The sequence below is a fragment of the Prunus avium genome, chromosome 7, assembly GCF_965620075.1.
Source record: "Prunus avium chromosome 7, drPruAviu1.hap1.1, whole genome shotgun sequence".
Classification (NCBI taxonomy): domain Eukaryota; kingdom Viridiplantae; phylum Streptophyta; class Magnoliopsida; order Rosales; family Rosaceae; genus Prunus; species Prunus avium.
In genome coordinates this window covers 6,546,137-6,571,810 of record NC_142290.1, presented here as the reverse complement: position 1 = coordinate 6,571,810, position 25,674 = coordinate 6,546,137, and the positions used below count along the sequence as shown (strand labels likewise).

The following is a 25,674-nucleotide window of genomic DNA, read 5'->3' as shown; positions in this document are numbered from 1 at the left end:
TGATTCACTGGAATGTCAAGTTTATAACTAAGATATGATTTAGGCCATCTTTGTTAAGCCTCTTTCTTTTTCCTCCATCAACCCATACAATACATATTCCATTGTAAACCCCTTTGTGCTCAAACACTTAGCCATTTCTTTCTATCACCTTATCATCCATTAAACATCCTACCATCTAGGGAACATGTAAAGTATGATTGTATTTCAGATTGTATTCAAGGCAATAAATGAGCTATTAAAAAAAAAAAAATTTAAAAGAAAAACAGAAAAGAAGTGTGGCCAATGTAGTCACGACCCTAGGGTGATATAAGGAGAAATCAAGGTGATCTAGGGTAAAGAGCCGCAAAATTGGGCCAAATATTATACAAAGTGTGTAAATGTCAAAATCAAATTGTGAAGTGATTCAATTGCAAAATCTGGTATTGTGAGCTTTTCAATTTATGTGCCTTACATTTCAAATGTCAATGATCTTGTTTACATGATATGCTCTACTTTGTTCCTTAGACTTTGTGTTCCAATATCCATTCTTTGTCTAACCATTACCATAACCCCATTACATCCATGAGTAAAGTCCTATTGATTTTGGTTTAGCTTGGCAAACTTGTGTTCATTCTTGCAGGAATTCATATCGTTGTCTGAGAAGCATGAGTTGTATCTTCATGGCTATTTCACACACACACCTTGAGCATGATTTTTGTGAGATTGTGGTAGCACTTGAATAATGTTTGGAACTTCCTTAGTGCTTGTTTTGTTCCTTGTTGAGCCATGTCTATGAAGTTTAAAATTTCTGTTCGGTTGGAAGGTTAACGTTTTTGTTTTTGTTTTGTTTTTGTTTTTTGGTTTTGCTTAAGGACTAACAAATCTAATAAGTTTTCTAACCATTTTGTTTTGTAGAGTTAGAAAAACGTTTGTGGGTATCGTATCTGTTAAACCCTCAGGAGACACAACTCCTCCTACTAGGGATGCCTAGAGGTTTAAAGGCTTGTTGCATACGCTCAATGCAATCGAGTTACCTACGAAAGTGGTCTAGTTAACTTCTTGTTTTGTTTTTAGCTTCGTTTTCCTTTTGTTTTGCTTGAGGACTAGCAAAATCTAGGTTTGGGGGTATTTGATCGGTTCATAATTGTATATCATTTTGTACCCTTCTAGCTTATGATTTGGTTATGTTTTTGAGTTAAACTTGTGCTTTTAATCCTTTTTGTGTTTATCTTTCAGTTCATTGAGCTTTAGGTAATAATGATGGCTTTAGAGAGCATAATTCATGCAATTCAAGCATGTTAAGGCCTAATTTGGATGAATGGATGAAGAGCTTAAAGACAAACTCATTTTGGCTACAGCCCCCTGCCAGTCCAGTTCCGTAGGTCATATTGCAAGCTTTGTTTCAACAACCTTCATAGCTCGAATGAGGCCACATTCTTCATGAAAGTTGTTCCAATTGGTGTGTACTATAACATATCCAAAATTCAGACCCATTGGATAAATCTGGAGTCCGTTACCTAGCAAACACAGAACCATGCTCAGGATGGATCTTATCAGCGCGGAAAATGAGTTAGCAATTTGTTTTGGCCTTAACTTCCTCCTCCGACCTTGGATTGGCCCAAATAACATATGGCTGGAAAGAAGACATTCTGAACTTCAATTTCGAGTGCTTAAAGTCCTAATTTGATTAAGAGAAGCCCAAGTTGTAAGCCCTTGAAGTTGCTGGTCATGCTGACCTCAGCATGTGCTGGTTGGATGCTTGGTCATGGTGAGCTAGGTATGAGCTATCATTTCTGGTTGGAAGCTTGGTCATGGTGACATGAAGATGAGCTAGGGCTGCTGGTGGGATCTATTGGTGAAGTGCATCAACCAATTCAAGATTTTCTAATACAAGTGCATCACCCAATTTAGATTTTCTAATACAAGTGCATCAACCATTTCAGATTTTATAAAACAAGTGTTGTATGCATTAGCCATATTGAATTCAGATTTTCACTTCCCCTAGGCCTATAAATAGGGAAGTTCTCTAAGCTTGTAAACACACCCCAAGGGGGGGAGCTCTCAAACACTTCTCTAGAGCTCCCTTCCCTTCTCTCCCTCAAATTCTCTTAGTTTCTCTTTCTAGTTTTCAATTGTTGTAATGAAATCTTTTGTGTTGAAATTTTCCTTAAGTGTTTCTTAGTTCCACTTTACTTTTCATTATGTAAATTCTTTTCTTTAGTCTCAAGTTTAGTTAGTTTCCAAGTTTCAATTATGGTTCATGTTCTTATTCATTATGCTTATAAGTTAATATGCTAGTTTGAATGATTGATCACCATTAAGGCTTGCATGTTAGCTATCTTGGTTTGAATTAAGAGTATACACCATGCTTTAATTCGAATTGAACTATGAATAGGAAGAGTATGTATGGACATTCGACAACAGGGATTAGATACATGCTTGGTTGTTTAAATTGTTCTTCTATGCTTAATGGGTTCCTAATGCTTAATTTTAGGTTAGACAACAAATGATCAAATTAGGGAATTAGGAACACAAGGTTATGACCACACACCATGGCTTAATCATACATTAGCTAGAATCAATCCGTTAATCTAATTGAACTTGGGAACTTATCTGCTTGAGTTAGTTATTTTCTTTCTTCCTTATTTTATTTATTTCCTTTCTTTTTCATTTCTGTTTTGTGTAGGAAAAATGAATTGGATCATTCAATCACCAATCCTCGTGGGATCGACCTCGCACTTACATATGCTATACTACCAAACGGCTCGTGCACTTGCGAGTATCACAAGTTGAGGATGCAACTGAATCCATTTTGGTGCAGCTGAATCTACGCAACAAGTTTTTGGCGCCGTTGCCGGGGATCGGTAACATTGTTTGATTCTATTTGGCTTTCCTACTTTATTTTTTTTTCTTAACTGAACAATTTCAAGTTTTAATTCCATTTCAAGTTTGCGTGTTTGTTTTAGCAATTTATGACAGCTTAATAAAAATGGAGAGAGATGGCAACCTCAATCATAAGAATGGGAAGTGTGGAGCAATGGGAGAAGTCGCGACCTCCAAATGCATCACGCTCGACCTAATCGCTTCAAGGGGGAGCATTTCAATCCTTTCTCTTTACTTGTTATTATTTTAAATTTCTGTTTCTTTTTTTATAAAAATTTAAAAAAATAATAATAATTTAAAATTTTAAAAAGATTTTTCATATGAGCTGACTTATGGTAACTCCAGTGAGCACTTCCGTCAATACAGTGTCTAGGAGTTCTTTAGGCGACACCTTCGGTGTCTAAGAAGTTTGGGTTTTAAGCGGGACCATTGTGACCCCTCCAACCTTCCCGGATCCCCTGGCTGTGTTTTCTGAGGCCCTTAACTGATCATCCGTGAGTTGCTTATATATTCTTTTTTTTTTCTTTCTAAACCTTCTTCTTAACTTTTCCCCTTATCATTTACATGTTCTCAATCATCTTTACTTTGCTTTAACATTGAGGACAATGCTTCATTTAAGTTTGGGGGTGCTGGAAAGTTTTTTTTAGCTTATGTTTCTTTTCTTTGAGTCATTTTCAGTTTTCCTTCCCACACCAATGATAAATCTTGAGTCTAACTTCTAATATGGCTCTTAGGAATTTGATAAGCATTGTGTTAGGTCTGAATCTTATTCTTTTGCTAGCTAAGTCTCACATAATTATGCTTGAACTTTTTATGCACTTTAGCCATGATTATACAACTCTTGCATGTCTTACCCAATTGTATGCATTTTTGCTTGTGTGATTCACTGGAATGTCAAGTTTATAACTAAGATATGATTTAGGCCATCTTTGTTAAGCCTCTTTCTTTTTCCTCCATCAACCCATACAATACATATTCCATTGTAAACCCCTTTGTGCTCAAACACTTAGCCATTTCTTTCTATCACCTTATCATCCATTAAACATCCTACCATCTAGGGAACATGTAAAGTATGATTGTATTTCAGATTGTATTCAAGGCAATAAATGAGCTATTAAAAAAAAAAAAATTTAAAAGAAAAACAGAAAAGAAGTGTGGCCAATGTAGTCACGACCCTAGGGTGATATAAGGAGAAATCAAGGTGATCTAGGGTAAAGAGCCGCAAAATTGGGCCAAATATTATACAAAGTGTGTAAATGTCAAAATCAAATTGTGAAGTGATTCAATTGCAAAATCTGGTATTGTGAGCTTTTCAATTTATGTGCCTTACATTTCAAATGTCAATGATCTTGTTTACATGATATGCTCTACTTTGTTCCTTAGACTTTGTGTTCCAATATCCATTCTTTGTCTAACCATTACCATAACCCCATTACATCCATGAGTAAAGTCCTATTGATTTTGGTTTAGCTTGGCAAACTTGTGTTCATTCTTGCAGGAATTCATATCGTTGTCTGAGAAGCATGAGTTGTATCTTCATGGCTATTTCACACACACACCTTGAGCATGATTTTTGTGAGATTGTGGTAGCACTTGAATAATGTTTGGAACTTCCTTAGTGCTTGTTTTGTTCCTTGTTGAGCCATGTCTATGAAGTTTAAAATTTCTGTTCGGTTGGAAGGTTAACGTTTTTGTTTTTGTTTTGTTTTTGTTTTTTGGTTTTGCTTAAGGACTAACAAATCTAATAAGTTTTCTAACCATTTTGTTTTGTAGAGTTAGAAAAACGTTTGTGGGTATCGTATCTGTTAAACCCTCAGGAGACACAACTCCTCCTACTAGGGATGCCTAGAGGTTTAAAGGCTTGTTGCATACGCTCAATGCAATCGAGTTACCTACGAAAGTGGTCTAGTTAACTTCTTGTTTTGTTTTTAGCTTCGTTTTCCTTTTGTTTTGCTTGAGGACTAGCAAAATCTAGGTTTGGGGGTATTTGATCGGTTCATAATTGTATATCATTTTGTACCCTTCTAGCTTATGATTTGGTTATGTTTTTGAGTTAAACTTGTGCTTTTAATCCTTTTTGTGTTTATCTTTCAGTTCATTGAGCTTTAGGTAATAATGATGGCTTTAGAGAGCATAATTCATGCAATTCAAGCATGTTAAGGCCTAATTTGGATGAATGGATGAAGAGCTTAAAGACAAACTCATTTTGGCTACAGCCCCCTGCCAGTCCAGTTCCGTAGGTCATATTGCAAGCTTTGTTTCAACAACCTTCATAGCTCGAATGAGGCCACATTCTTCATGAAAGTTGTTCCAATTGGTGTGTACTATAACATATCCAAAATTCAGACCCATTGGATAAATCTGGAGTCCGTTACCTAGCAAACACAGAACCATGCTCAGGATGGATCTTATCAGCGCGGAAAATGAGTTAGCAATTTGTTTTGGCCTTAACTTCCTCCTCCGACCTTGGATTGGCCCAAATAACATATGGCTGGAAAGAAGACATTCTGAACTTCAATTTCGAGTGCTTAAAGTCCTAATTTGATTAAGAGAAGCCCAAGTTGTAAGCCCTTGAAGTTGCTGGTCATGCTGACCTCAGCATGTGCTGGTTGGATGCTTGGTCATGGTGAGCTAGGTATGAGCTATCATTTCTGGTTGGAAGCTTGGTCATGGTGACATGAAGATGAGCTAGGGCTGCTGGTGGGATCTATTGGTGAAGTGCATCAACCAATTCAAGATTTTCTAATACAAGTGCATCACCCAATTTAGATTTTCTAATACAAGTGCATCAACCATTTCAGATTTTATAAAACAAGTGTTGTATGCATTAGCCATATTGAATTCAGATTTTCACTTCCCCTAGGCCTATAAATAGGGAAGTTCTCTAAGCTTGTAAACACACCCCAAGGGGGGGAGCTCTCAAACACTTCTCTAGAGCTCCCTTCCCTTCTCTCCCTCAAATTCTCTTAGTTTCTCTTTCTAGTTTTCAATTGTTGTAATGAAATCTTTTGTGTTGAAATTTTCCTTAAGTGTTTCTTAGTTCCACTTTACTTTTCATTATGTAAATTCTTTTCTTTAGTCTCAAGTTTAGTTAGTTTCCAAGTTTCAATTATGGTTCATGTTCTTATTCATTATGCTTATAAGTTAATATGCTAGTTTGAATGATTGATCACCATTAAGGCTTGCATGTTAGCTATCTTGGTTTGAATTAAGAGTATACACCATGCTTTAATTCGAATTGAACTATGAATAGGAAGAGTATGTATGGACATTCGACAACAGGGATTAGATACATGCTTGGTTGTTTAAATTGTTCTTCTATGCTTAATGGGTTCCTAATGCTTAATTTTAGGTTAGACAACAAATGATCAAATTAGGGAATTAGGAACACAAGGTTATGACCACACACCATGGCTTAATCATACATTAGCTAGAATCAATCCGTTAATCTAATTGAACTTGGGAACTTATCTGCTTGAGTTAGTTATTTTCTTTCTTCCTTATTTTATTTATTTCCTTTCTTTTTCATTTCTGTTTTGTGTAGGAAAAATGAATTGGATCATTCAATCACCAATCCTCGTGGGATCGACCTCGCACTTACATATGCTATACTACCAAATGGCTCGTGCACTTGCGAGTATCACAAGTTGAGGATGCAACTGAATCCATTTTGGTGCAGCTGAATCTACGCAACAGTGAGATAGAGGACTTCACTCTTGGAGTCTTGGGTTGAGGAGCTTGTAAGAAGAGGAAGAAAAGAAGGCATTTTCACAAAGGAGTTCATTATTGCCTTCTCCAAGAAATAGTCATCAAGGGTAAAAACTTAACCTTTGTCTCCTTTTCTTTTATGTGCACAAAGAGACTAGATCATAAGATTCTTGGGTCAAAATGAAAAAGGCTTAGCTCAACTAGAATAAACATAATCAATATGTCATTATGAATGTTTATGTATTATATTTTGTGGCTAAATTTATTTCCAAGGAAAAGATATATGTTTCCTTCAAAGTGTTGACGTGAGTCTCCTAATTAATCAAGGAGAATTATTTCCTTGATTAATTAAGGGATTTACTTTCCCATTCCATATAGTTGACAAATCTGTGTATAATTAGGAGATACTTTCCTAATTCCTGATAGTATCTTATTCCTTGTAAAGCACTCTGTAAACCTATATATATACCTCCTTATGGAGAAGAATAAATAATCTGAACATATTGAAAACCCATATTCATATTTTAGCATGGTATCAGAGCAATCGATCCTAGGTTGTCTCTAAATCCTCGTATTGAATTTCTCAAACCCGTATCCTCGTATCCTGAATCCCTGAATCCCTGAATCCTGAATCCTGAATCCTGAATCCTGAATCCCGAAACCCTGAATCCTAAAACTCTGAATCCTGAATCCCTGAATCCCTCGTATCCTGAATCCCTGAATCCTGAATCCTGAATCCTGAATCCCGAAACCCTGAATCCTGAAACTCTGAATCCTGAATCCCGAAACCCCAAACACACCCCGAAACCCTACCTCTTTTCCTTCCGCTGCCATGGATATCGTTTCCCAAACCACCGAATCCACTTCCTCATCCCCCCAAATTGTTACTATTCAGAGTGACAACGCTCCGTTTCCTACGGGCATCACCTTGACCGAGACCAATTATGCCTTATGGTCTCAGGTCATGGAGTTACGTATTGCTAGTCGCGAAAAATTGGGGTACCTCACCGGCGACACTCCGCAGCCCCCTAAGTCCTCCTCCACTTACAACCAATGGTGTACGGCGAACTTTCGGGTCAAAGGGTGGCTCATCGACTCCATGTCTCCAGACTTAATGGGTCGGTTCATCCGTTTTAGTACCGCCAAGGAAATCTGGGATGCCGTGAAGAAAACCTACTTTGATGGGGGGGATGAAACTTTTCTGTTTGATCTCAATAAACGGGCGTTCACCATTAAACAGAATGGTGCTCCCGTCCACAAATACTACAGCCAACTGCAGACCATCTTTCAGGAAATTGATCATCGCACCCCGAATCGCATGCACTGTGACGCCGACATCACTGAGCGCCAGACTGAACTGGATCGTCTTCGTGTTCACCTTTTCCTTGCCGGGCTCGATCCTCAGTTTGATCAAGTCCGGGGGGAGATCCTGCGCAAAGACCCCAAATTGGATCTTGACCAAACTTTTGCATATGTACGTCGCGAAGCTCAACAACGACTGATCATGGCCAGTACTCCAGACACTGCGGTTCTGGCCACTCAACGTCCGAGGGGCCCTCCACCCTCTACCGGTGGCGCTTCTCAGACTCAGAACACAAGCTCTCGTCCAGAAACCAAATGCACTCATTGTGGTGGGAACAAACATAATCGTGCTCGCTGTTATGAACTAATTGGGTACCCGGATTGGTGGGACCACTCCAAAGCTCCTCGCAAGAATAGGAGCACCTCCCTTCACACATCTTCCGTCACGGATCCTGTCCGTCCTGTTGCTCCACCTGCACCGGCTCCTGCCTCTGCCTCTGTAGCCACATCAGGTACCCAAGGTTATGTTTTGCATAGTTCCTCAAAGAAACACACATGGGTCATTGACACCGGAGCCACTGATCACATAACCTTTGATCCGGGACAAATTATTTTTCATACACCGCCTTCTCAATCGGTGGTGTCTAATGCCAATGGTACCCCCTCCCCGGTGATTGGGGAGGGTTCCCTCTCTCTCTCTGACTCCCTCACTTTGGATTCTGTGTTGATTGTTCCATCCTTACATCATAATCTCTTGTCTGTTGCCCAAATTACTACGGCTTTGAATTGCACTGTAACCTTTTGGCCTACTCATTGTGTTTTTCAGGACATTCTCAGCAGCAAGACGATTGGTTGTGGTACTAGGAGGGGCAAACTCTACTATTTGGACCTGGCATCTGACAGTGAAGCCAGCCTCAGTCAAGCTTATAAAATTGGGGGGACGAGTGTTGAGAAGAAAACTTCCGAAGTATGGTTATGGCATCGCCGTCTTGGACATGCTTCGTTTGGATATTTACATAAGCTATTTCCTTCATTATTTTCAGATTTAGAGAGTTCTAGTTTTAAGTGTGACATTTGTGAACTGGCCAAGAGCCATCGTGTTCCCTTTCCCTTAAGTTCCAATAAAAGTTTAATTCTTTTTTCCCTTGTTCATTCTGATGTTTGGGGCCCTTCTAAAATTACCACTCCCGGGGGAGCTAGATGGTTTGTCACGTTCATTGATGATTGCACACGCATGACCTGGGTTTCCCTTCTCAAAACTAAAGGGGAAGTCAGTTCCAAGTTTCAACAGTTTTATCACATGGTGGAGACACAATTTCATACCCGAATTCAGGTTCTTCGGTCTGACAATGGCGGGGAATTTCTCAACCATGATCTTAATGAGTTCTTCCAAGCTCACGGTATCATCCATCAACGCTCATGCCCGTCCACTCCTCAACAGAATGGTGTGGCTGAACGAAAGAATCGACACTTACTGGAAGTAGTTCGTGCATCCCTCTTTGGTGCAAATATGCCTCGGTCTTTTTGGGGTGAAGCCGTCCTTTCTGCGGCTTACCTTATCAATCGGATTCCCTCTAGTATCCTCCAATTCCGAACCCCCTTTCAAACACTCCAACACCATAGCCAAATACCTCCCACCCAAAACCTGGAACCCCGCATATTTGGTTGTGTGGTCTTTGTCCACTTACATGATCACCAACGCGGCAAATTAGATCCCCGTGCCGACAAGTGTGTGTTCATTGGGTATGCACCTCATCAGAAAGGTTACCGGTGTTATCATCCACCGAGTCAGAAAGTATATACTTCCATGGATGTTGCGTTCCGGGAACAGGAGAGCTATTTTTTGGATGCCCCGGAGGATCCTTCTCACATTTCTGAAATTTTTACTCCAGCCATTTTTCCAGATTCGTTCCAGACTCAGAACGACCGGTCGTCGATCTATAGCGACCGGTCGCCCGACGGGAACGACCGGTCGCCAGATGAAAACGACCGGTCGCAAACAACTCTGCCTGAAAGCGACCGGTCGCCAGATGAAAACGACCGGTCGCCAGATGAAAACGACCGGTCGCAAACGACTCTGCCTGAAAGCGACCGGTCGCCAGATGAAAACGACCGGTCGCCCACGACTCTGCCTGAAAACGACCGGTCGCCTGACCCTGACGACCGGTCGCTCCCCCCGTTGTTTGCTGAAATTGTTCCGCTTCAGTCCGATCCCAGCCATCACACTCAGGAGGAGAGAATTGAAGAGTTTATGCCCGCTCCGGAAAATTCTTCAGCTCCAGTACCACACCAATCATCTGCTGAGGACGTCATTCAGGTAACTTCTCTACCTGAAACTGATAACATTAATGAAATAACTGATTGCATTTCAGAAGGCGCAGAGCCTACATATCAGATTCCAAAAAGGAAGAATCGTGGTAAACCCCCAGTACACTACGAAGCAGATATTAATGCAAAGGGGAAATATCCCATCAACAATTATGTATCTCTCACCAGATTATCTGAGTCACGGGTACACTTTGTGAAGCAGTTAGCCGAAATACCTGTTCCCAACAGTGCTAGAAGATCAAAAATGGAAAGAAGCCATGAATGAAGAAATGCGAGCTCTCCAGAAGAATGGCACATGGGAACTCGTGCCATTACCTCATGGAAAGAAGACAGTGGGATGCAGATGGATCTATACTGTGAAACTCAAGGCAAATGGATCTGTTGAAAGATATAAAGCTAGATTGGTGGCAAAGGGATACACACAGAGATATGGGATAGACTACCAAGAAACCTTTGCCCCAGTAGCCAAGATCAAAACTATCAGAATCCTCCTGTCTCTAGCAGCAAATCTCGATTGGCCATTACATCAGTTTGATGTAAAAAATGCATTCTTACATGGAGACCTGGAAGAAGAAGTATATATGGACTTACCACCAGGATGTAACTTCACTCATGACAAAGGGAATCAAGTTTGCAAGCTCAAAAAGTCATTGTATGGGTTAAAGCAGTCTCCCAGGGCATGGTTTGGTAGATTCACTAAATCCATGAAGTTTTTTGGATATACACAGAGTAATGCGGATCACACTTTGTTCCTGAAGCGTGATGGAAAGAAACTTACCGCACTGATTGTTTATGTGGATGACATAGTTGTGACTGGAAACGACACAGGAGAGCAATTGAAACTACAGAAGTATTTGTCTCAGGAATTTGAGATGAAGGATTTAGGTGATCTGAAGTACTTTCTTGGAATTGAAGTAGCAAGGTCCGCAAATGGTATATTTCTGTCACAGAGGAAATATGTATTGGATCTACTTGCTGAAACAGGATTGCTTGGATGTAAGCCTGCTGACACACCAATCGAGATGAATCACAAGTTGTGTGAAGGTATGGATCAAGAACCAACCAATAAGGAACAGTACCAACGCCTTGTTGGAAGGTTAATATATTTAGCCCACACAAGACCAGATATTGCATATGTTGTGAGTGTGGTTAGTCAGTTTATGCATTCACCCAGTGTGTCTCATAGGAATGCAGTTGATCGAACCTTAAGGTATTTAAAGTTAGCCCCTGGAAAAGGATTAATGTTCTCAAAAAATAGAGATCTTGAAGTTGTGGGATATACAGATGCTGATTGGGCTGGATCCATTACTGACAGACGCTCTACTTCAGGCTACTTCACCTTCGTGGGAGGTAATCTAGTAACTTGGCGGAGTAAAAAACAAAATGTGGTTTCTCGGTCTAGTGCAGAAGCAGAGTATCGAGGAATGGCTCATGGAGTTTGTGAATTGCTATGGATCAGAAGACTCTTGACAGAACTGGGTTTCAAGCCAAGAAAGCCAATGGAGTTGCATTGTGACAACAAGTCAGCAATTGATATTGCCCATAATCCAGTTCAACATGATCGAACCAAACATGTTGAGGTGGATAGACATTTTATCAAAGAAAAAATTGAGAAGAAGATCATCCGCCTACCATTCGTAAGATCAGAAGATCAATTAGCTGATATCTTAACCAAAGCTGTTTGTAGCAGAGTGTTTTATGACTCACTTACCAAGTTGGGCATTGGTGACGTATATGCACCAACTTGAGGAGGAGTGTTGACGTGAGTCTCCTAATTAATCAAGGAGAATTATTTCCTTGATTAATTAAGGGATTTACTTTCCCATTCCATATAGTTGACAAATCTGTGTATAATTAGGAGATACTTTCCTAATTCCTGATAGTATCTTATTCCTTGTAAAGCACTCTGTAAACCTATATATATACCTCCTTATGGAGAAGAATAAATAATCTGAACATATTGAAAACCCATATTCATATTTTAGCACAAAGAGGAGGGTAGAGGGGAGGAAGAATAGTGGCTTACTCCCCCCTCAAAGTGAAAATGGCTCTAGAGTGTTTTTTGGGAGAGAGGGGGCTAGGGTTTTAGATAGACAATAACAGCTCCCTAACTATATACAATACAATCTTATAGTTAGAGGAGGGGGAAACTCACACAAACCAAAAACTTACTTGTAAATGGGATATCACTGTTTTGCTATCCTTGACTAATAACATAATGATATGTGGAAAAGTTATCCGATGTGTCATTACATTATCTCCACACACCTAGGTATCATGGGGTCTTGAACCTAGGAACACTTGGGAGCATACCAAAGACGTGCGCCAATCCAACTAACACCCCATTGGTAATAAAAGAAATTCATGATTGCAGTGTTTTCCCTTGAAACATCTAGAATGGGGAGACGTAAATTTGACTTTTTTTTTTATAGTAAAAGTGATTGGGGGAGGAGGGTTTGCCCAAATATTCATTGGGTGTCTAGGGATTTCGAAGCTTTGCCCCTAGAAGTGAAGGTGGAAGAGCTCAACCAACTGAGTTATACTCCATTGACAATGTAAATTTGGCTTTTACTATAATGGGGTAGTTATAAACTTATTATTTTGTTTTTGTGTTCATTTTTGTTTTTATGTAAAAGTTAATGTTTGGAAAAAATCAAACACGAACGAACACCACCCATTAAAAGGGAGCATTTTTGCTCACCCTTGTCATAGTTCTCAAAACTAGACACCTGTTTATGGGCATAATTATAATTAATTCTTTGCTTTTCATTTTTCTAGTAACATTATTATTAGATAGAAACAATAGTGAAAAAGACGACCAGAAAAAGACAACGGTAGAACAAAAAACCGTCGTTTTGTTTAGAAAGACGACAGTAACAGAAAACTATCGTGGATAAGTAACTTAAACACCTAAAAAATGGAGGTCCTCTTGAATATTTTTTAAGAACAACGCACAAGAAGAAATAAAGGCATCTCTGTTCCATTAACTGCCGTGACAGATCTTCTGCACGTCAATTATTCTAAAACCCTTCCATTTGATGTACCCTTTACTTTCCTATTCAAGTTAATGCAGACAGGGCTTCTTCCAATTTGAGCTCCGATAAAAGTTATAAGGGGAAAGTGAGTCTACCAGTGTGAAGTCCACTCTTGCCTTATCAACCCAAATAACTGGTAGAGTGACTCATCCATGGGATTCACTTCCTTCTTGCCAAAGCTGATCAATTTGCTTGGCTTGATTTAATATTCTATACCTTTAACCCTTTATTTCCACAACTATCCCAAAAACTTTACATGTGCACGTGTGACTACCAGTGGCTCATGGTTTAAGAGGTGGATGCATTCTACATCCTTATGTCTGAATTACGTTTGTTTTTCTCATTGCCATAACTATTGTGCAGTAGTATAGATCCTACAAATTCTTTTCATGATTTCTTGTTGTCTTTCTTGTCTTGTTCTTCTCTGAGCTTTCATTTCATCATCCAGGCCAGGATTCTTGTAAATGACAGTTATAATCTGGGAAAAAAAATTAGACTATTGATAGAACATTCTGTTTAGGTAACTTCGATCGTTTCATCAATTGTGCATGATTGGCCATGTGTGGATGGAGCATTGCCTTGTTTGATCATGGCCTCCACTTTCCTCCTCAAGTTCCTGCACTTGTTAGTTGTCTGATGGATGTTAAGGAACAATGCTTACTTGTATCTTGCCGCTCTTGTGGCTTCCTCATAGGTGGCGATACTCGAAATAATATCCAAATTGTATTCGCATGTACAATTTTTCCAAGCACATGGTCTGACGGATCTCAGTAAAGGTTTCTTTAGGCTACTTGATCTTTCTGCTTTGTCTTTTGGTTTGCACATGAGGATTGTGAAACCACTTCCCTGTTGATCTTACTCATTGCTTGGCTCTTTCCTCCTTAAGTCTTGTATAGCCGTTGGTTCTTATGGTGACTTTGACCATGCCCTTGGGGGTCTCTTGAGTAGTGACTCCTGCACCCTTTGTGATTGGGGGAGGAGGGTTTGCACAAATATTCATTGGGTGTCTAGGGATTTCGAATTTTTGCCCCTATAAGTGAAGGTGGAAGAGCTGAACTAACTAAGCTATACTCCATTGACCATATAAATTTGGCTTTTACTATAATGGGGTAGTTATAAACTTATTATTTGTTTTTGTGTTCATTTTTGTTTTTATGTAAATTTTGCTTTATGTAAAAGTTAATGTGTGGAAAAAACCAGACACGAACGAACACCACCTATTAAAAGGGAGCATTTTTGCTCACCCTTATCACAATTCTCAAAACTTGACACCTGTTTATAGGCATAATTGTGGGAACCGAATTAAATCACCCTAGGTCAAATAATTCCTTCCATTTAGGGATTATTTGACCTAATTGGGAGTTACTCGATTTAATTGAGAGTTACCCAATTAAATTGGGAGTTACCTAATTAAAATTGGGATTGATTTGATTCCTACCCCAATTAGGGATTTGATTTAAATCAAATAAGTCAAATCCCTAATTAATCAAATCTCACCTAATCGAGGAGTAATAATTCCTTTCCATCTACGGAATTATTCCTCTGAAACCCTAGCCTCCGAGGCTCCTATAAATACTTAGCTATGCACAAGGGTTAAGGTACGTCTGAATTCCTACTGAAACTCTGCAAAAATTATCCTTCACAAACCCTAGCCACCATATTCTTTCTCTCCCTCACACGAGGCTCCAGCCACCACACAAGACTCCGGCCACCCGGTTTTCCTTGAAATACCCAACCTAACTTAGGCATCGGAGGGCCTTTAACCAACACCCCCCAAGTGTGGTCCTTTTACTCCGATCTATTTTGTAGGGAGAAGGAGACAGCGACGAAGGAAGAGGAATCTCAATTGAATATTCTCGTGGGAGGAAATTTGCTTCCACAATAATTATAGTTAACTCTATGCTTTTTATTTTTTTGATGACATTTTTATTAGACTGAAACAAAAGTTTTCTCATGACACTTGTATATGGGTATTGACACCTCTCTAAACCCTAAACAATACTTTAAAATATATTTTCAAATGAGTAAAACTTGGCTGCTTAAAATTAATTCAAAACAAAAACAAAAACTAAAGAGAAGCTCAAAGCGAATGAGATTTTGAGACTCGTCCATTTAATTTAACTTTTAGAAATTATTTCTTTGTTTTGTAGTAGCTCCTCCTAAGAGCATCTCCAAGGGAGATGTCGAATACCAAACATCAAATTTAAATTTGATGGCTGATGTGGCAATTTGACATCTTACACAGCTTTACACTCCACCCGATATGTCAAATTAAATTATTATTTTATTATATTTTAGTGTTGATTTATTTTTAATTAAAAAGAATAGAAAAGAAAAAATAATAAAATATTCATTTGACATCTTGCTTTTGGGATGTCAAAAATAACATCTCAATCTTCAGCCTTCATTCCACATCAGCTTTGACGCATCGGTTGGAGTGTATGAGATGTTATTTCTAGCTGTTAAATGTCTAAGTCTAAGTGGCACTTTTGAGACATATCGGTTGGAGATGCTCTAAGAAGCCAAAGCTTTGCTCTTTCGAATTTACCCTTCTTCACTTGTAGCCCAGGTCCCCAAATTCAGCAAACATCCTGACTGTTCTAGTTATTATTCTTAGCACGGCAGAACACAACAATACCAAACTGTCCCTCAAGAGGATCGTTTGTAGCTTTGGCTCTTGGGCATTCGACCGGCGCCGAGTGTTAGCTAGAGAGAAAGGTAAGCCCAAACCAAAGATGCTGAAAAGCAAAATCCAAAGCCTGGAAAGGATTTCATCATCGTTGTCAGTTGTCTTCAAGATTTTGAAGAGCCGTAATATTGCTACTACTACTGGTAGTAGCAGCAGCAATGGAGTTCCAAAAGAGAAGGTAGATTGCGTGGTGATAGGGGCAGGTGTGGTGGGATTAGCAGTAGCGAGAGAGCTTACTTTAAAGGGCAGAGAGGTGTTGGTGTTAGAATCAGCTTCCACCTTCGGCACTGGCATCAGTTCCCGCAACAGCGAGGTCATCCATGCCGGCATCTACTATCCTCCCAATTCTCTCAAGGTCTCCTCTCTCTCTCTCTCTCTCTCTCTCTCTCTCTCTCTCTCTCTCTAAGAATTGTTCGTACAACTTTTATTAAGATTGTGTTACCCAAGAAAAACAAAAATGAAGAACATAATTTGGAAAGTACCCACTTCCCAATTCTCAAAATGAATGTTGGAAGTACAAATTTTAGAATGAAACAAATGTTGTAATTTCAATGCATTTTGCAGGCAATCTTATGTGTAAGAGGAAGAGAATTGCTTTACAAATATTGCTCTGAACACAATATCCCTCATAACCAAATTGGTAAACTTATAGTAGCAACAGGATCTTCAGAGATTCCAAAGTTGCATAATCTAATGAATAATGGGATAAAAAATGGGGTTGGTGGTTTGGTTATGATGGAAGGTTCAGACGCTACGAGGATGGAACCTGAATTGCGATGTTTGAAAGCCTTACTATCACCAGTTTCTGGGATTGTTGATACACATTCCTTGATGCTGTCTTTGCTGGTATGCATTTTCTTCTTTCTCGTTTCATAAATTAATAAAATTAGGATCAAATATATGCTTCAAATAGAATTTCAGTATTTATTATGGAGAGCTCAGCTAACATTGGATTTTATCAATTTGTCCCTATAGAGTTAGAACTGTTTACTGACAGAGATATCACCCACATGTGGGCCCAGGGTGAAGCTGAAAATCATGGCACAACCTTCTCCTATAATACTACAGTTATTGGTGGCCATATTGAAGAAAATCGCCTAAGCCTTCATATTTCTGAAACCAAACACCTTGAAAATTGGAATGGAAAATTTCCATTGCAACCAGAGATGGTACTCATTCCTAAGCTTGTAGTGAACTCTGCTGGCTTGAGTGCCCCTGTCCTTGCAAAGCGATTTGATGGCCTCCGTAGTGCAGTTATTCCTCCTGCCTATTACGCTCGCGGGTGCTACTTCACGCTATCAAATACTACAATATGTCCTTTCAAACATTTGATTTATCCTCTACCAGAGGATGGTGGCATTGGTGTGCATGTTACTTTGGATTTGAATGGTCAGGTCAAGTTTGGCCCCAATGTAGAATGGATTGATGGTATTGATGACGTTTCAAGCTTCCTAAACAAGTAATATTTTCTTTATCTATTTGTCTGTTATATATAGTGTGTGGTACTTTCTGCATTGTCAATTAAGTCATTGGTTTAAGAAGTCATCAACTCAGTGAAGAAGTTCCTATGCATGCTTGCGCAGAAGAACACATGCCTTAAGTTTTTTTTTTTTTGTTATAAATAATACATTATATAGGTTTCCATTGTGCGTCCAATTCTGCTATCTTGCATAAGTTGTGTTTCTTTAGACCATGCATTTGATACTAATCTTGCTGCCTGCGTTAATGATCAAATGGAGGTCCTATTCACTTTTGCTGATGGGTTGTAAATTAACATGCCCGTATTCTTGTAAAGTGTTTTGCATTTATCATTGCAGATATATGATCATATGTTTGTTAAGATGCTTTTTGGGTAAAATCTTAGATGACCTGATTGCATGTGATGTTATTGAATAATGATTTGTTGTGATTTGTTTTTTTCTTGCATCCGGAGTAAATTTATAATAACAATTACATACCATACTGATGATGCAAAAGTTTTAAGTCATCAGAACAGTCATAAAAGTTTGGTGTGGGTGGTATTAGCACTGCTATATATTTTAGATGCTATTATATGCACAAAGGAGAGGCATTATTTATAATGCATGTCAACCAAGCGCTTGTGCATCTACCCGATAAGAAAGCTAATTCAGTTATTGCTCTCATTTATTTAACCTTAGTTTCTTTCTTTGGTGTACCTTTATAATAACTGTGATGTTGAACATTTTTGAAAAAACATGACAAGGCCTTGTTTCCAGGTTTGACTATTCTGTATGTACGAATCGTGCAAAGCTATTTTACCCATTGATAAGGAAGTACTACCCAAATCTAAAAGATGGGTCTCTCGATCCAGGTTATGCAGGGATTCGACCAAAGCTTTCAGGTCCTCGACAGTCTCCAGTTGATTTTGTGATACAGGTTATTTCTTGCATACTGTTCTTATGCCTGAACCTGAAATGTTAGGTCAGAATTTTTTTGTTGACACATCTATCATGAGAATTATGATTGTGGCCAGAATACATGAGCATGTATAGCAATAGATCTACTGTTGTATTCCTCACATACTTACCTCTTTATATCTTATTATCCAATCAGAAGTGTCTAATAATGGTTTTGGCAATGAGCCAAGCGGATTTGTACACAAAATGTTGTCATTGAATCCTAAATCTTGCTGCTGTAGCAGCTTTTAGCACAAATTGGCCTATATAAATGGTTAGTTTTACTTTCTAAAACTCACTGTACTATGGTGAGCTGTCACTCCTTTTTTTCCGGTTCTTTGTTGCTTGTGTGGCAATACTGTACTTGGAATCAATCAACCCCTATCCATCCTTAACACCTCAGACGGAGTCCAGGTGGGATTTGTTAACATTTTTCAGTTACCATGAAACAAAATAGAGCAAAATAAAGCAAGATCCATATAATTCTCTTTCTTTCTTTTTTCCTCATAGAAAAAACATAAGGATATGAGCTAGTGTACACATCATCTTCTACTTATATAGGATGAGCTCATATAGTTATCATCCAGTGTTTCTTTCAGTAACCATTTCTCCTGTTCCATTTAATCTATGAACATTAAGCGTCGTGTAGGATGCTGAAGATGCTCCTTTGCAAAGACGAACAGTTTGGATTTCAGATATACATAAAACTAAAAAGTTCCATCCATAATTTGGATTTTGAGTGACTTCCAAATTGATTGAACATTATTAAAAGTTGATAGGACTCTCTCTCTCTCTCTCTCTCTCTCTCTCTCTCTCTCTCAGTGTGGTCACCCAAACCTCAAACATAATAGATTTTCCCACACTTTGAGAAATTATTGGGTGTGATGCAGATTATATGGAGACATTTCATTAAAGTTTATTATGTCAATATTGGATCCATATTATGCAGGGGTTTGTTAGAACATACATATGGGTAACAATGCGTTGAACACACTATGTGCTGCCCAAACAGAGCTGTGGACTGTAGTAACCTCATTTTGGAAAGAAAGAAAAAGAACGTAAGATCTGATTTCTAAAGCATGACAGAAACTTTTTGAAAACCTAGATTTTGAACAACATGTTAGACTTCCCGTGACCATTTTGTTTCTAGCGTAAGATCTGGTTTCTAAAGCATAGATTTTGAATAACATATTAGACTTCCCAGGACCATTTTGTTTCTAAGTCAGACAACACCATTAAAGCCCTAACCTGTAATATTAGTTTTGACTCTTTATATTCTTGATAAGCTTTTCATATCATATTCTTTTTCATTTCTAGGTACTATGCTTTTTGAAATGTAAGATGACATTGAAATTTACCCAAACAAGGATGCACTGTGTTTTCGGACTGCTTTTTGTTCTGTGCTATTTCAATAGAGTTTAAACTTTGATAGACATGCATGACAAGCCATATTTAAAGTGATAATTGAAACTCAAGTATTACTATTATATCGGATATATAGTTGATATAGTTCTATTGATATACTTTTCACAACTATGGGCACTATGGAGATTGGATTTTGTTTGCTTTTTCCTGAACTATTAGTATTTGACAAATACGACCTCATTATGAATTCATATGTGCAGGGCGAGGACATTCATGGGATAACTGGCCTTGTTAACCTTTTTGGTATTGAGTCACCTGGTTTAACTTCAAGCATGGGAGTTGCAGAACACATAGCAACCAGATTCTTCAGATGTTAAGGAACCCTCTTTGTGCTATATATTATGATTTGAAAATTGCTGATGAATGTTCCAGAATGGGCTAATCTGTTACAACTTGATCCACTGTTAAGGTAATGGTCTGTCTGCTTCAAATGAACTTCTAGTTAGATAAAAAAACAAAATTTAGAAAGGAAGGCAAAAAGCTTCAAAGTGGAACTATAACTAGTTTTACCTTTTTTTTAATAACTTGTTGAAAAATCATGGAGCTGAAGATAATTTTGTGTCAGTCAATGCCTTGCTACTGACCTCCTAGATACCATTTTCAGTCTTAGCGCATGAGTCTTTCATCCAGGTACCAAAGTGAAAATTACCTCAGCTTGCTTATATGGTATAATAAGCCAATACTACAACGACAGTTGTGCTTGTAAAGTACATCTCGTGAAAATGATTAAAGTTTGAATTTTCACAGAAAAAATATCCTCTTCCCTTCTCTCTTTTCCTCCCATCTCTCCCTCTTCTTCCGAACACACTTCCAAGTCTCATCCTGTCGCTTCTTGTCTCTCCTCCAAACACTTTGTCACACGTCTTTGTTTCAAATTTATGAATCCCTCACCTTAGCTGGCTACTCTCATTACCACAAGGTGCTTCTTCCTTCCTTCCCTTTGTTTATTTGTTTTAATTTTCATTTTAAGCAATTTTTGTAAATGTGGTTGCTTTTTTGCCTCTGCGTGTTTGTTTTATGTATCTCATATTTGGTTTTATTCAATTTGCGGTTTCATTTTCATGTTCTAACTAACCTGTTTGGGTTTCATCTTGTGTATATATGACTACATGTATTAAGTTCTGGCTTTTCATTGTCATGTTTGTCTTTTTTATAATTTCTTCATTTTTTTGGGGGTTGTAAGAATATGGCCGCATGCATTTCATGATTGGTGTTCTCATTGTTTAACTGATCGGATTTCTTTCCTTTTGGTTTGCTTTTTTTTTTCTTTTACATGCATGCATGTATCTCATTGCAAAACCGATTTGGTTTTGTAAAGTTGGTGGTTTGGGTTCTCATTGTGGAACCGATTGGTTTTCTTGCTTCCCAATTTCTTCTAGTTCTGCAGGTTAGAAACCAGACAGCCCTTTTTTTTCCCCTTTTGGATTCCCGTTGTAGGTGTTAACAACTCTATTCTGAACAACGAGCCTCATTCCTTTCCGGTGATTTTCTGGCAGTGTCTGCAACATCCAGTGTAATAATTGAAGATTATAAACTTATTTCACCAAATATGGGTTCCTTCACAAGAACTCAGTAACTTTACCATGAAAATGTAATCATCTTGTATAAATGGCTGTTTATTATTTTCTTCACTATGTTCCCCGAAAGCTATTTATTATTTGCTTGCATTGACATGATACTTCCTGATAACATATGCTTAAATAAGGTGTTTAAATAAGACCGATTTCTTCTTGATGGGAAGACCTCCTTAGAAATGGATAGATTAACTTTTTGTTATTATAGTTTGTTCCTTTTTAAAAAAAGAAAAAAAAATTACGTATCAATGTAATGTGAAATGTTTTTTTTTCTCGAAACCTCTCTCTCTTCTTCTCTCTCTCTGCCAGTCTCGAACCTGAGACCTGATGGGTTTCCCTTGTAGCATTAATCCAACAGGCTACTGGAGACCGGCTGTAATGTGAAATGTCTTTTGTTTTTCAACTTAGTAGCAAATTGTGAATTTTACTCATTCAGAGATTAATGTACTAAATACTTATATTTCTTGATTAGCAAATTTAACATGTTCACCCTTTTTTTCTAATGTTTTTTTTCCCTAAATGTTGTCTTGTTATAATTTTGAGTTTTTCCTTTTTAGAAATTTGAGAGAATCTTCAGCACCATCATACTGAGTTGTGGCTACTGAAAAGTTAGGGTATTGGCGGCGGCGGCTACTTAGTTCTTAGGTGTGATTTTAGGGTTTGTGTATGTCTTAGGGTTTTTTGTTGTGTTGGTCCTAAATTATATGTTTTATGGTTGGGCTTTTATTTTGTTTTGTTGTGCTTTTGTTTTATTGTTCTCTTTGTTATATTGCGTTTGTTTGTAACTTGCTAAGGTAATGAAATCTTCATTCATTCGACCTGAAAAAAAAGGAGTTGATTTGGGGAGCCTAAGAACTTAAATGGAAGTACTAGAACTATAGGAGCTTGGGCAGTGGGCACCATATACAAGTTACAACACCTTTGCAAGTACTAGAACAGTTTTGGAATTAATAACTTAATACATTGTTTACATACATGGAATGATGGGAATCAGGAATACCGAAGAGAATGAATTAACAGGTATGGGTGAGCAATCCCTCCTAATCATTCTAGCTCTTGGTTTTTTATTTTATTTTATTGGAGTATACATTATAATGTAGAATTCAAAAAATAATTCCAATGTCCATTACAGATTAGTAAACATGCACATGTAATAAAGATATTTACATAGGAGATAAGGTAGCGAGAAAGATGATCTCCTTATCTAATACAATTGTTATGTTGAAAGTAATTTCTAATCACACGATCCACAAGAGCCTGGAAATACAAAATACTAACACAATTTGTGATCAACCGTTGGTGGAAATGTGCTATAAACACAATTTGCTATAAGCATTATTGCCATTGAAAGAAATGTGCTCAATTTCAATGTTCACTTAAGCATCAAACTCAATATTACACTAATCTTAGCAACATACGCAAATTAAAACAAAGTTTAGCTTAAAAAACAAACCTTTAATTAAGTATTTTATGACCTATGTGTTGATTTTTTCCAAAACTCAATTCTATAACTAGAGAAAAAGAAATACGATTTTAAGTCTCGTAGCAACGCCTCAATCAAATTATTGGAGGTCTACAGTTCAATTCCCCAACCACCTCACTCTCTTGAGGACCATGTGTTTTATTGGGCCTCTTCGGCCTTGCGGTTTAATTTGTCATCCAAAACCTAAGTTACAAGACCAATGGGTCCAAGCCCAATGGGCCTAGAACTCCTAATCTAATTTTAAGAACCAATGAAACTCATACATTCAATAATTAATTAAACTTTATTAACTAATCAATTCTTGTTTATTATCTTTATTTAATTTACATATATCAAACTTATACATGTGTGATCCATTAAGTTCTAATCGGCGAGGCAGTGAGCGATTTGAACCATGAAAAAATCACGAAACTACGTCACTTGCTAATTTAATCTGTTGGGGACATTACAAAAAAAATTTGTAATATTTTCTTCCAAGAAGCACATAGATAATTGGGGTGAGGCTCGAATATCTCACTCTCTTTAAGGAGATTCAAGCCCACAAACGGGTGCATAAGTATATCTCTTGACTTGTCCCCTCCAAGATACAATCCAATAGCCTAACAAAATCGTTGTATGACTCAACCCATATGTAGAAACCAGATGAGTCCAAAGCTCGACCATCAAAAAACATCTTTATTTTACTAGCAAATGATCACCATATGCAAAAGCCAAGGGTCTAAATTTAAATGAAACTTTATAGTCAAGAATTGAGGTTGAATAAGCCGCAGCCAAGTTGGAGGTTGAAGATGAATGTGCTTGAGGTCTTGCGGAGGTTGAAGATGAATGTGCTTGAGGTCTTGTGAAGGTTGAAGACAACTCTGCTTGAGAGTCTTGCGTGTGAGTATAATTCAAAAAATATATATACATTCCTTTTCACCGGCTACCTTTCAGGACCAGTTTCACTTCATATTTCAAAGATAATTTTTAAATTTGATGTATCCATACATTAATGTATTGAAGAAGGATTCATTTTGTAGACTTCTATAAAATCATAATTAAATACTCCTAAACTTTTAAATTTTTTAAAATTTTTTAAAGGGTGACTTTATTGGCACCCCATTATTTGCTCTTTGCAACCCATACTATTTTTAAACATGAATAACCTATTTTACTCTTGTACATAATTACCGTTAAGGTCAAAAAATATTTAAAATAAAAATTAAATTTGCTCACTACACCCCACATATGCTCCTGCAATCCTAGTTAGATTTTTTTTCTCAAACCATTATGTTCCTACAACCCTAACGAGGTATATACGCTTATATTAGTAAAAAAATATTTTATATTTATTCGAGAAGGGTGAGACTAAAGTTAGAGAGGGCTTCGAATGAGATATGAGTTTATTTTTAGATGTTTTTCAAGTTTAGGATTTCATGATGGTTGCTGATTGCGTTCAGCACACCAATACCAAACGCGATAGGTAAATTTAGTGGGATGCCATCGAAACATTGCACATATTTCGATTGTGTTTGACCGGCTATTAACTTAAGATGCGGTGGAGATCCATTGTAACATGGAATGGTGTTCGGTGGTGTATGACCGAAGTTTTACCTACAATTTAGTGGCAACGAATCGAAATATATTTATTTTTTTAGTAACTTATTGTCGACCACAAATTTAATGTAAGCTATTTTCACTTTACTCCCATTGAAGGAACAAAAACAAGATAAGGCCCTTAAAATAGATGACACATCATCCAATGTGATAGTCATCTCACCAAAAGGCATGTGAAATATGTTCGTTTCGGGATGCCACCTCTCAATGAAGGTAGATACAATAATCTTATCTTCATTCCGATAAGAATACCTAATAAGTTGCTCTAATCCAGACCTCTGAATGTATCATTTGAATATACCATTATTTGAATTAGCCCACCAATTCCGCTCACGAAGGGTAGATGTCTTCTACATGCACATAAGGAGCTCACATTCCTAGTCAAATACAAAAAAATTATTTAGGTTCATTACCATGAACCAAACTTACCGTAAAATTATATTCTGCTTTCTATTGTTACCGTAAAATGACTTACCTGGTTATTTCAAATTGCAGTTGCTATGTGAGTTTTAAAACTCGTAAAGTAAAGATGGATCAATGAGACATACTCGAGATGGCTCAGTAGGCTCGACATCTATCTCAACATTACTATTATGATTAGCAGCTACATTTTTAACCTATGTAGTATCCTCAAAGTGATTTGGGGGACCATGCTCGGGCTGGTCCTCTTGAGGGGCTAACCTCGCCGCTTTATATGTCTCCTCGTTGAGGCTGTGAGACATTGTCTATCAGGTCAAGATGATGAAGCCTCAGTAGTACCTCTGCGAGTCATCTTCATATCTAAAAAATAATATTAAGTACAAAGTCAATAACGAATTCGGTAGATGATCACTAAAACAAGAAACAAATTCACTGAAATAAGAAAATGAATTCAGTAGACTACCACTGAAAAACAGAAATAAATTCGGTGGACTACCACTAAAAAACTGAAATAGATTCAATAGACTACCACTGAAAAATGGAAACACATTTGGTGGACAGCCACTAAAAAACGAAAACAAATTCGGTGAACTACCACTGAAACAAGGTAACGATTTTGGTGGGATTTACACAGGTAAGTTAAGAAATGAGGTTCATGAGGGCAATTTAGAAAGAAAAATGGGGTGTAGTAAGTAATTTTAAATTTTACTAAAATTCAATGAGGTGTAAAGAAAATGTGAGGTGCAAAGTGCAAATTTTGAGGTGCTAATAAAATCACCCTTTTTTAAAATCATAATTGAATACAACCCTTAACTTTTCTCAAATGCCACTTCAC

General features: G+C 37.7%; 2 protein-coding genes across 8 annotated transcripts; both read left to right on the top strand.

Annotated features, from left to right (window-relative positions):
- The first annotated feature begins 7,402 nt into the window (after positions 1 to 7,402).
- LOC148292909 (uncharacterized) lies at positions 7,403 to 11,716 on the top strand. The gene is made up of 3 exons (XM_088244499.1): positions 7,403 to 8,384; positions 11,485 to 11,558; positions 11,660 to 11,716. Exons 1-3 carry the CDS (start codon positions 7,403 to 7,405, stop codon positions 11,714 to 11,716), a joined length of 1,113 nt encoding a protein of 370 aa, XP_088100625.1.
- Positions 11,717 to 15,755: 4,039 nt separating this feature from the next.
- LOC110772356 (FAD-dependent oxidoreductase family protein) lies at positions 15,756 to 22,090 on the top strand. 7 transcript variants are annotated; one of them, XR_002529087.2, is made up of 6 exons: positions 15,756 to 16,279; positions 16,489 to 16,770; positions 16,947 to 17,383; positions 18,162 to 18,321; positions 19,967 to 20,175; positions 21,898 to 22,090. XR_002529087.2 is itself a non-coding variant. In XM_021976793.2 (5 exons), exons 1-4 carry the CDS (start codon positions 15,971 to 15,973, stop codon positions 18,306 to 18,308), a joined length of 1,080 nt encoding a protein of 359 aa, XP_021832485.1. In that variant the 5' UTR covers positions 15,756 to 15,970; the 3' UTR covers positions 18,309 to 18,321; positions 19,967 to 21,433. The 7 variants fall into 7 exon arrangements, 3 of the variants coding, with proteins under 3 accessions (XP_021832485.1, XP_021832482.1, XP_088100419.1); XR_002529085.2 differs by lacking the exon at positions 21,898 to 22,090 and adding an exon at positions 21,154 to 21,433; XR_002529086.2 differs by lacking the exon at positions 21,898 to 22,090 and adding an exon at positions 21,146 to 21,433.
- The last annotated feature ends 3,584 nt before the right edge of the window (positions 22,091 to 25,674 follow it).

Excerpts from the sequence above, each read along its gene's own strand:
- LOC110772356 (XM_021976790.2), top strand. The coding sequence starts at position 15,971 with ATGCTGAAAAGCAAAATCCAAAGCCTGGAAAGGATTTCATCATCGTTG. Across the intron at positions 16,771-16,946 it reads CCTTGATGCTGTCTTTGCTG|GGTGAAGCTGAAAATCATGG; the intron begins GTATGCATTTTC and ends ATGTGGGCCCAG. Across the intron at positions 17,384-18,161 it reads GTTTCAAGCTTCCTAAACAA|GTTTGACTATTCTGTATGTA; the intron begins GTAATATTTTCT and ends CCTTGTTTCCAG.
- LOC148292909 (XM_088244499.1), top strand. The coding sequence starts at position 7,403 with ATGGATATCGTTTCCCAAACCACCGAATCCACTTCCTCATCCCCCCAA. Across the intron at positions 8,385-11,484 it reads TGCCTCTGTAGCCACATCAG|ATGCTGATTGGGCTGGATCC; the intron begins GTACCCAAGGTT and ends TGGGATATACAG. Across the intron at positions 11,559-11,659 it reads CCTTCGTGGGAGGTAATCTA|AAGACTCTTGACAGAACTGG; the intron begins GTAACTTGGCGG and ends GCTATGGATCAG.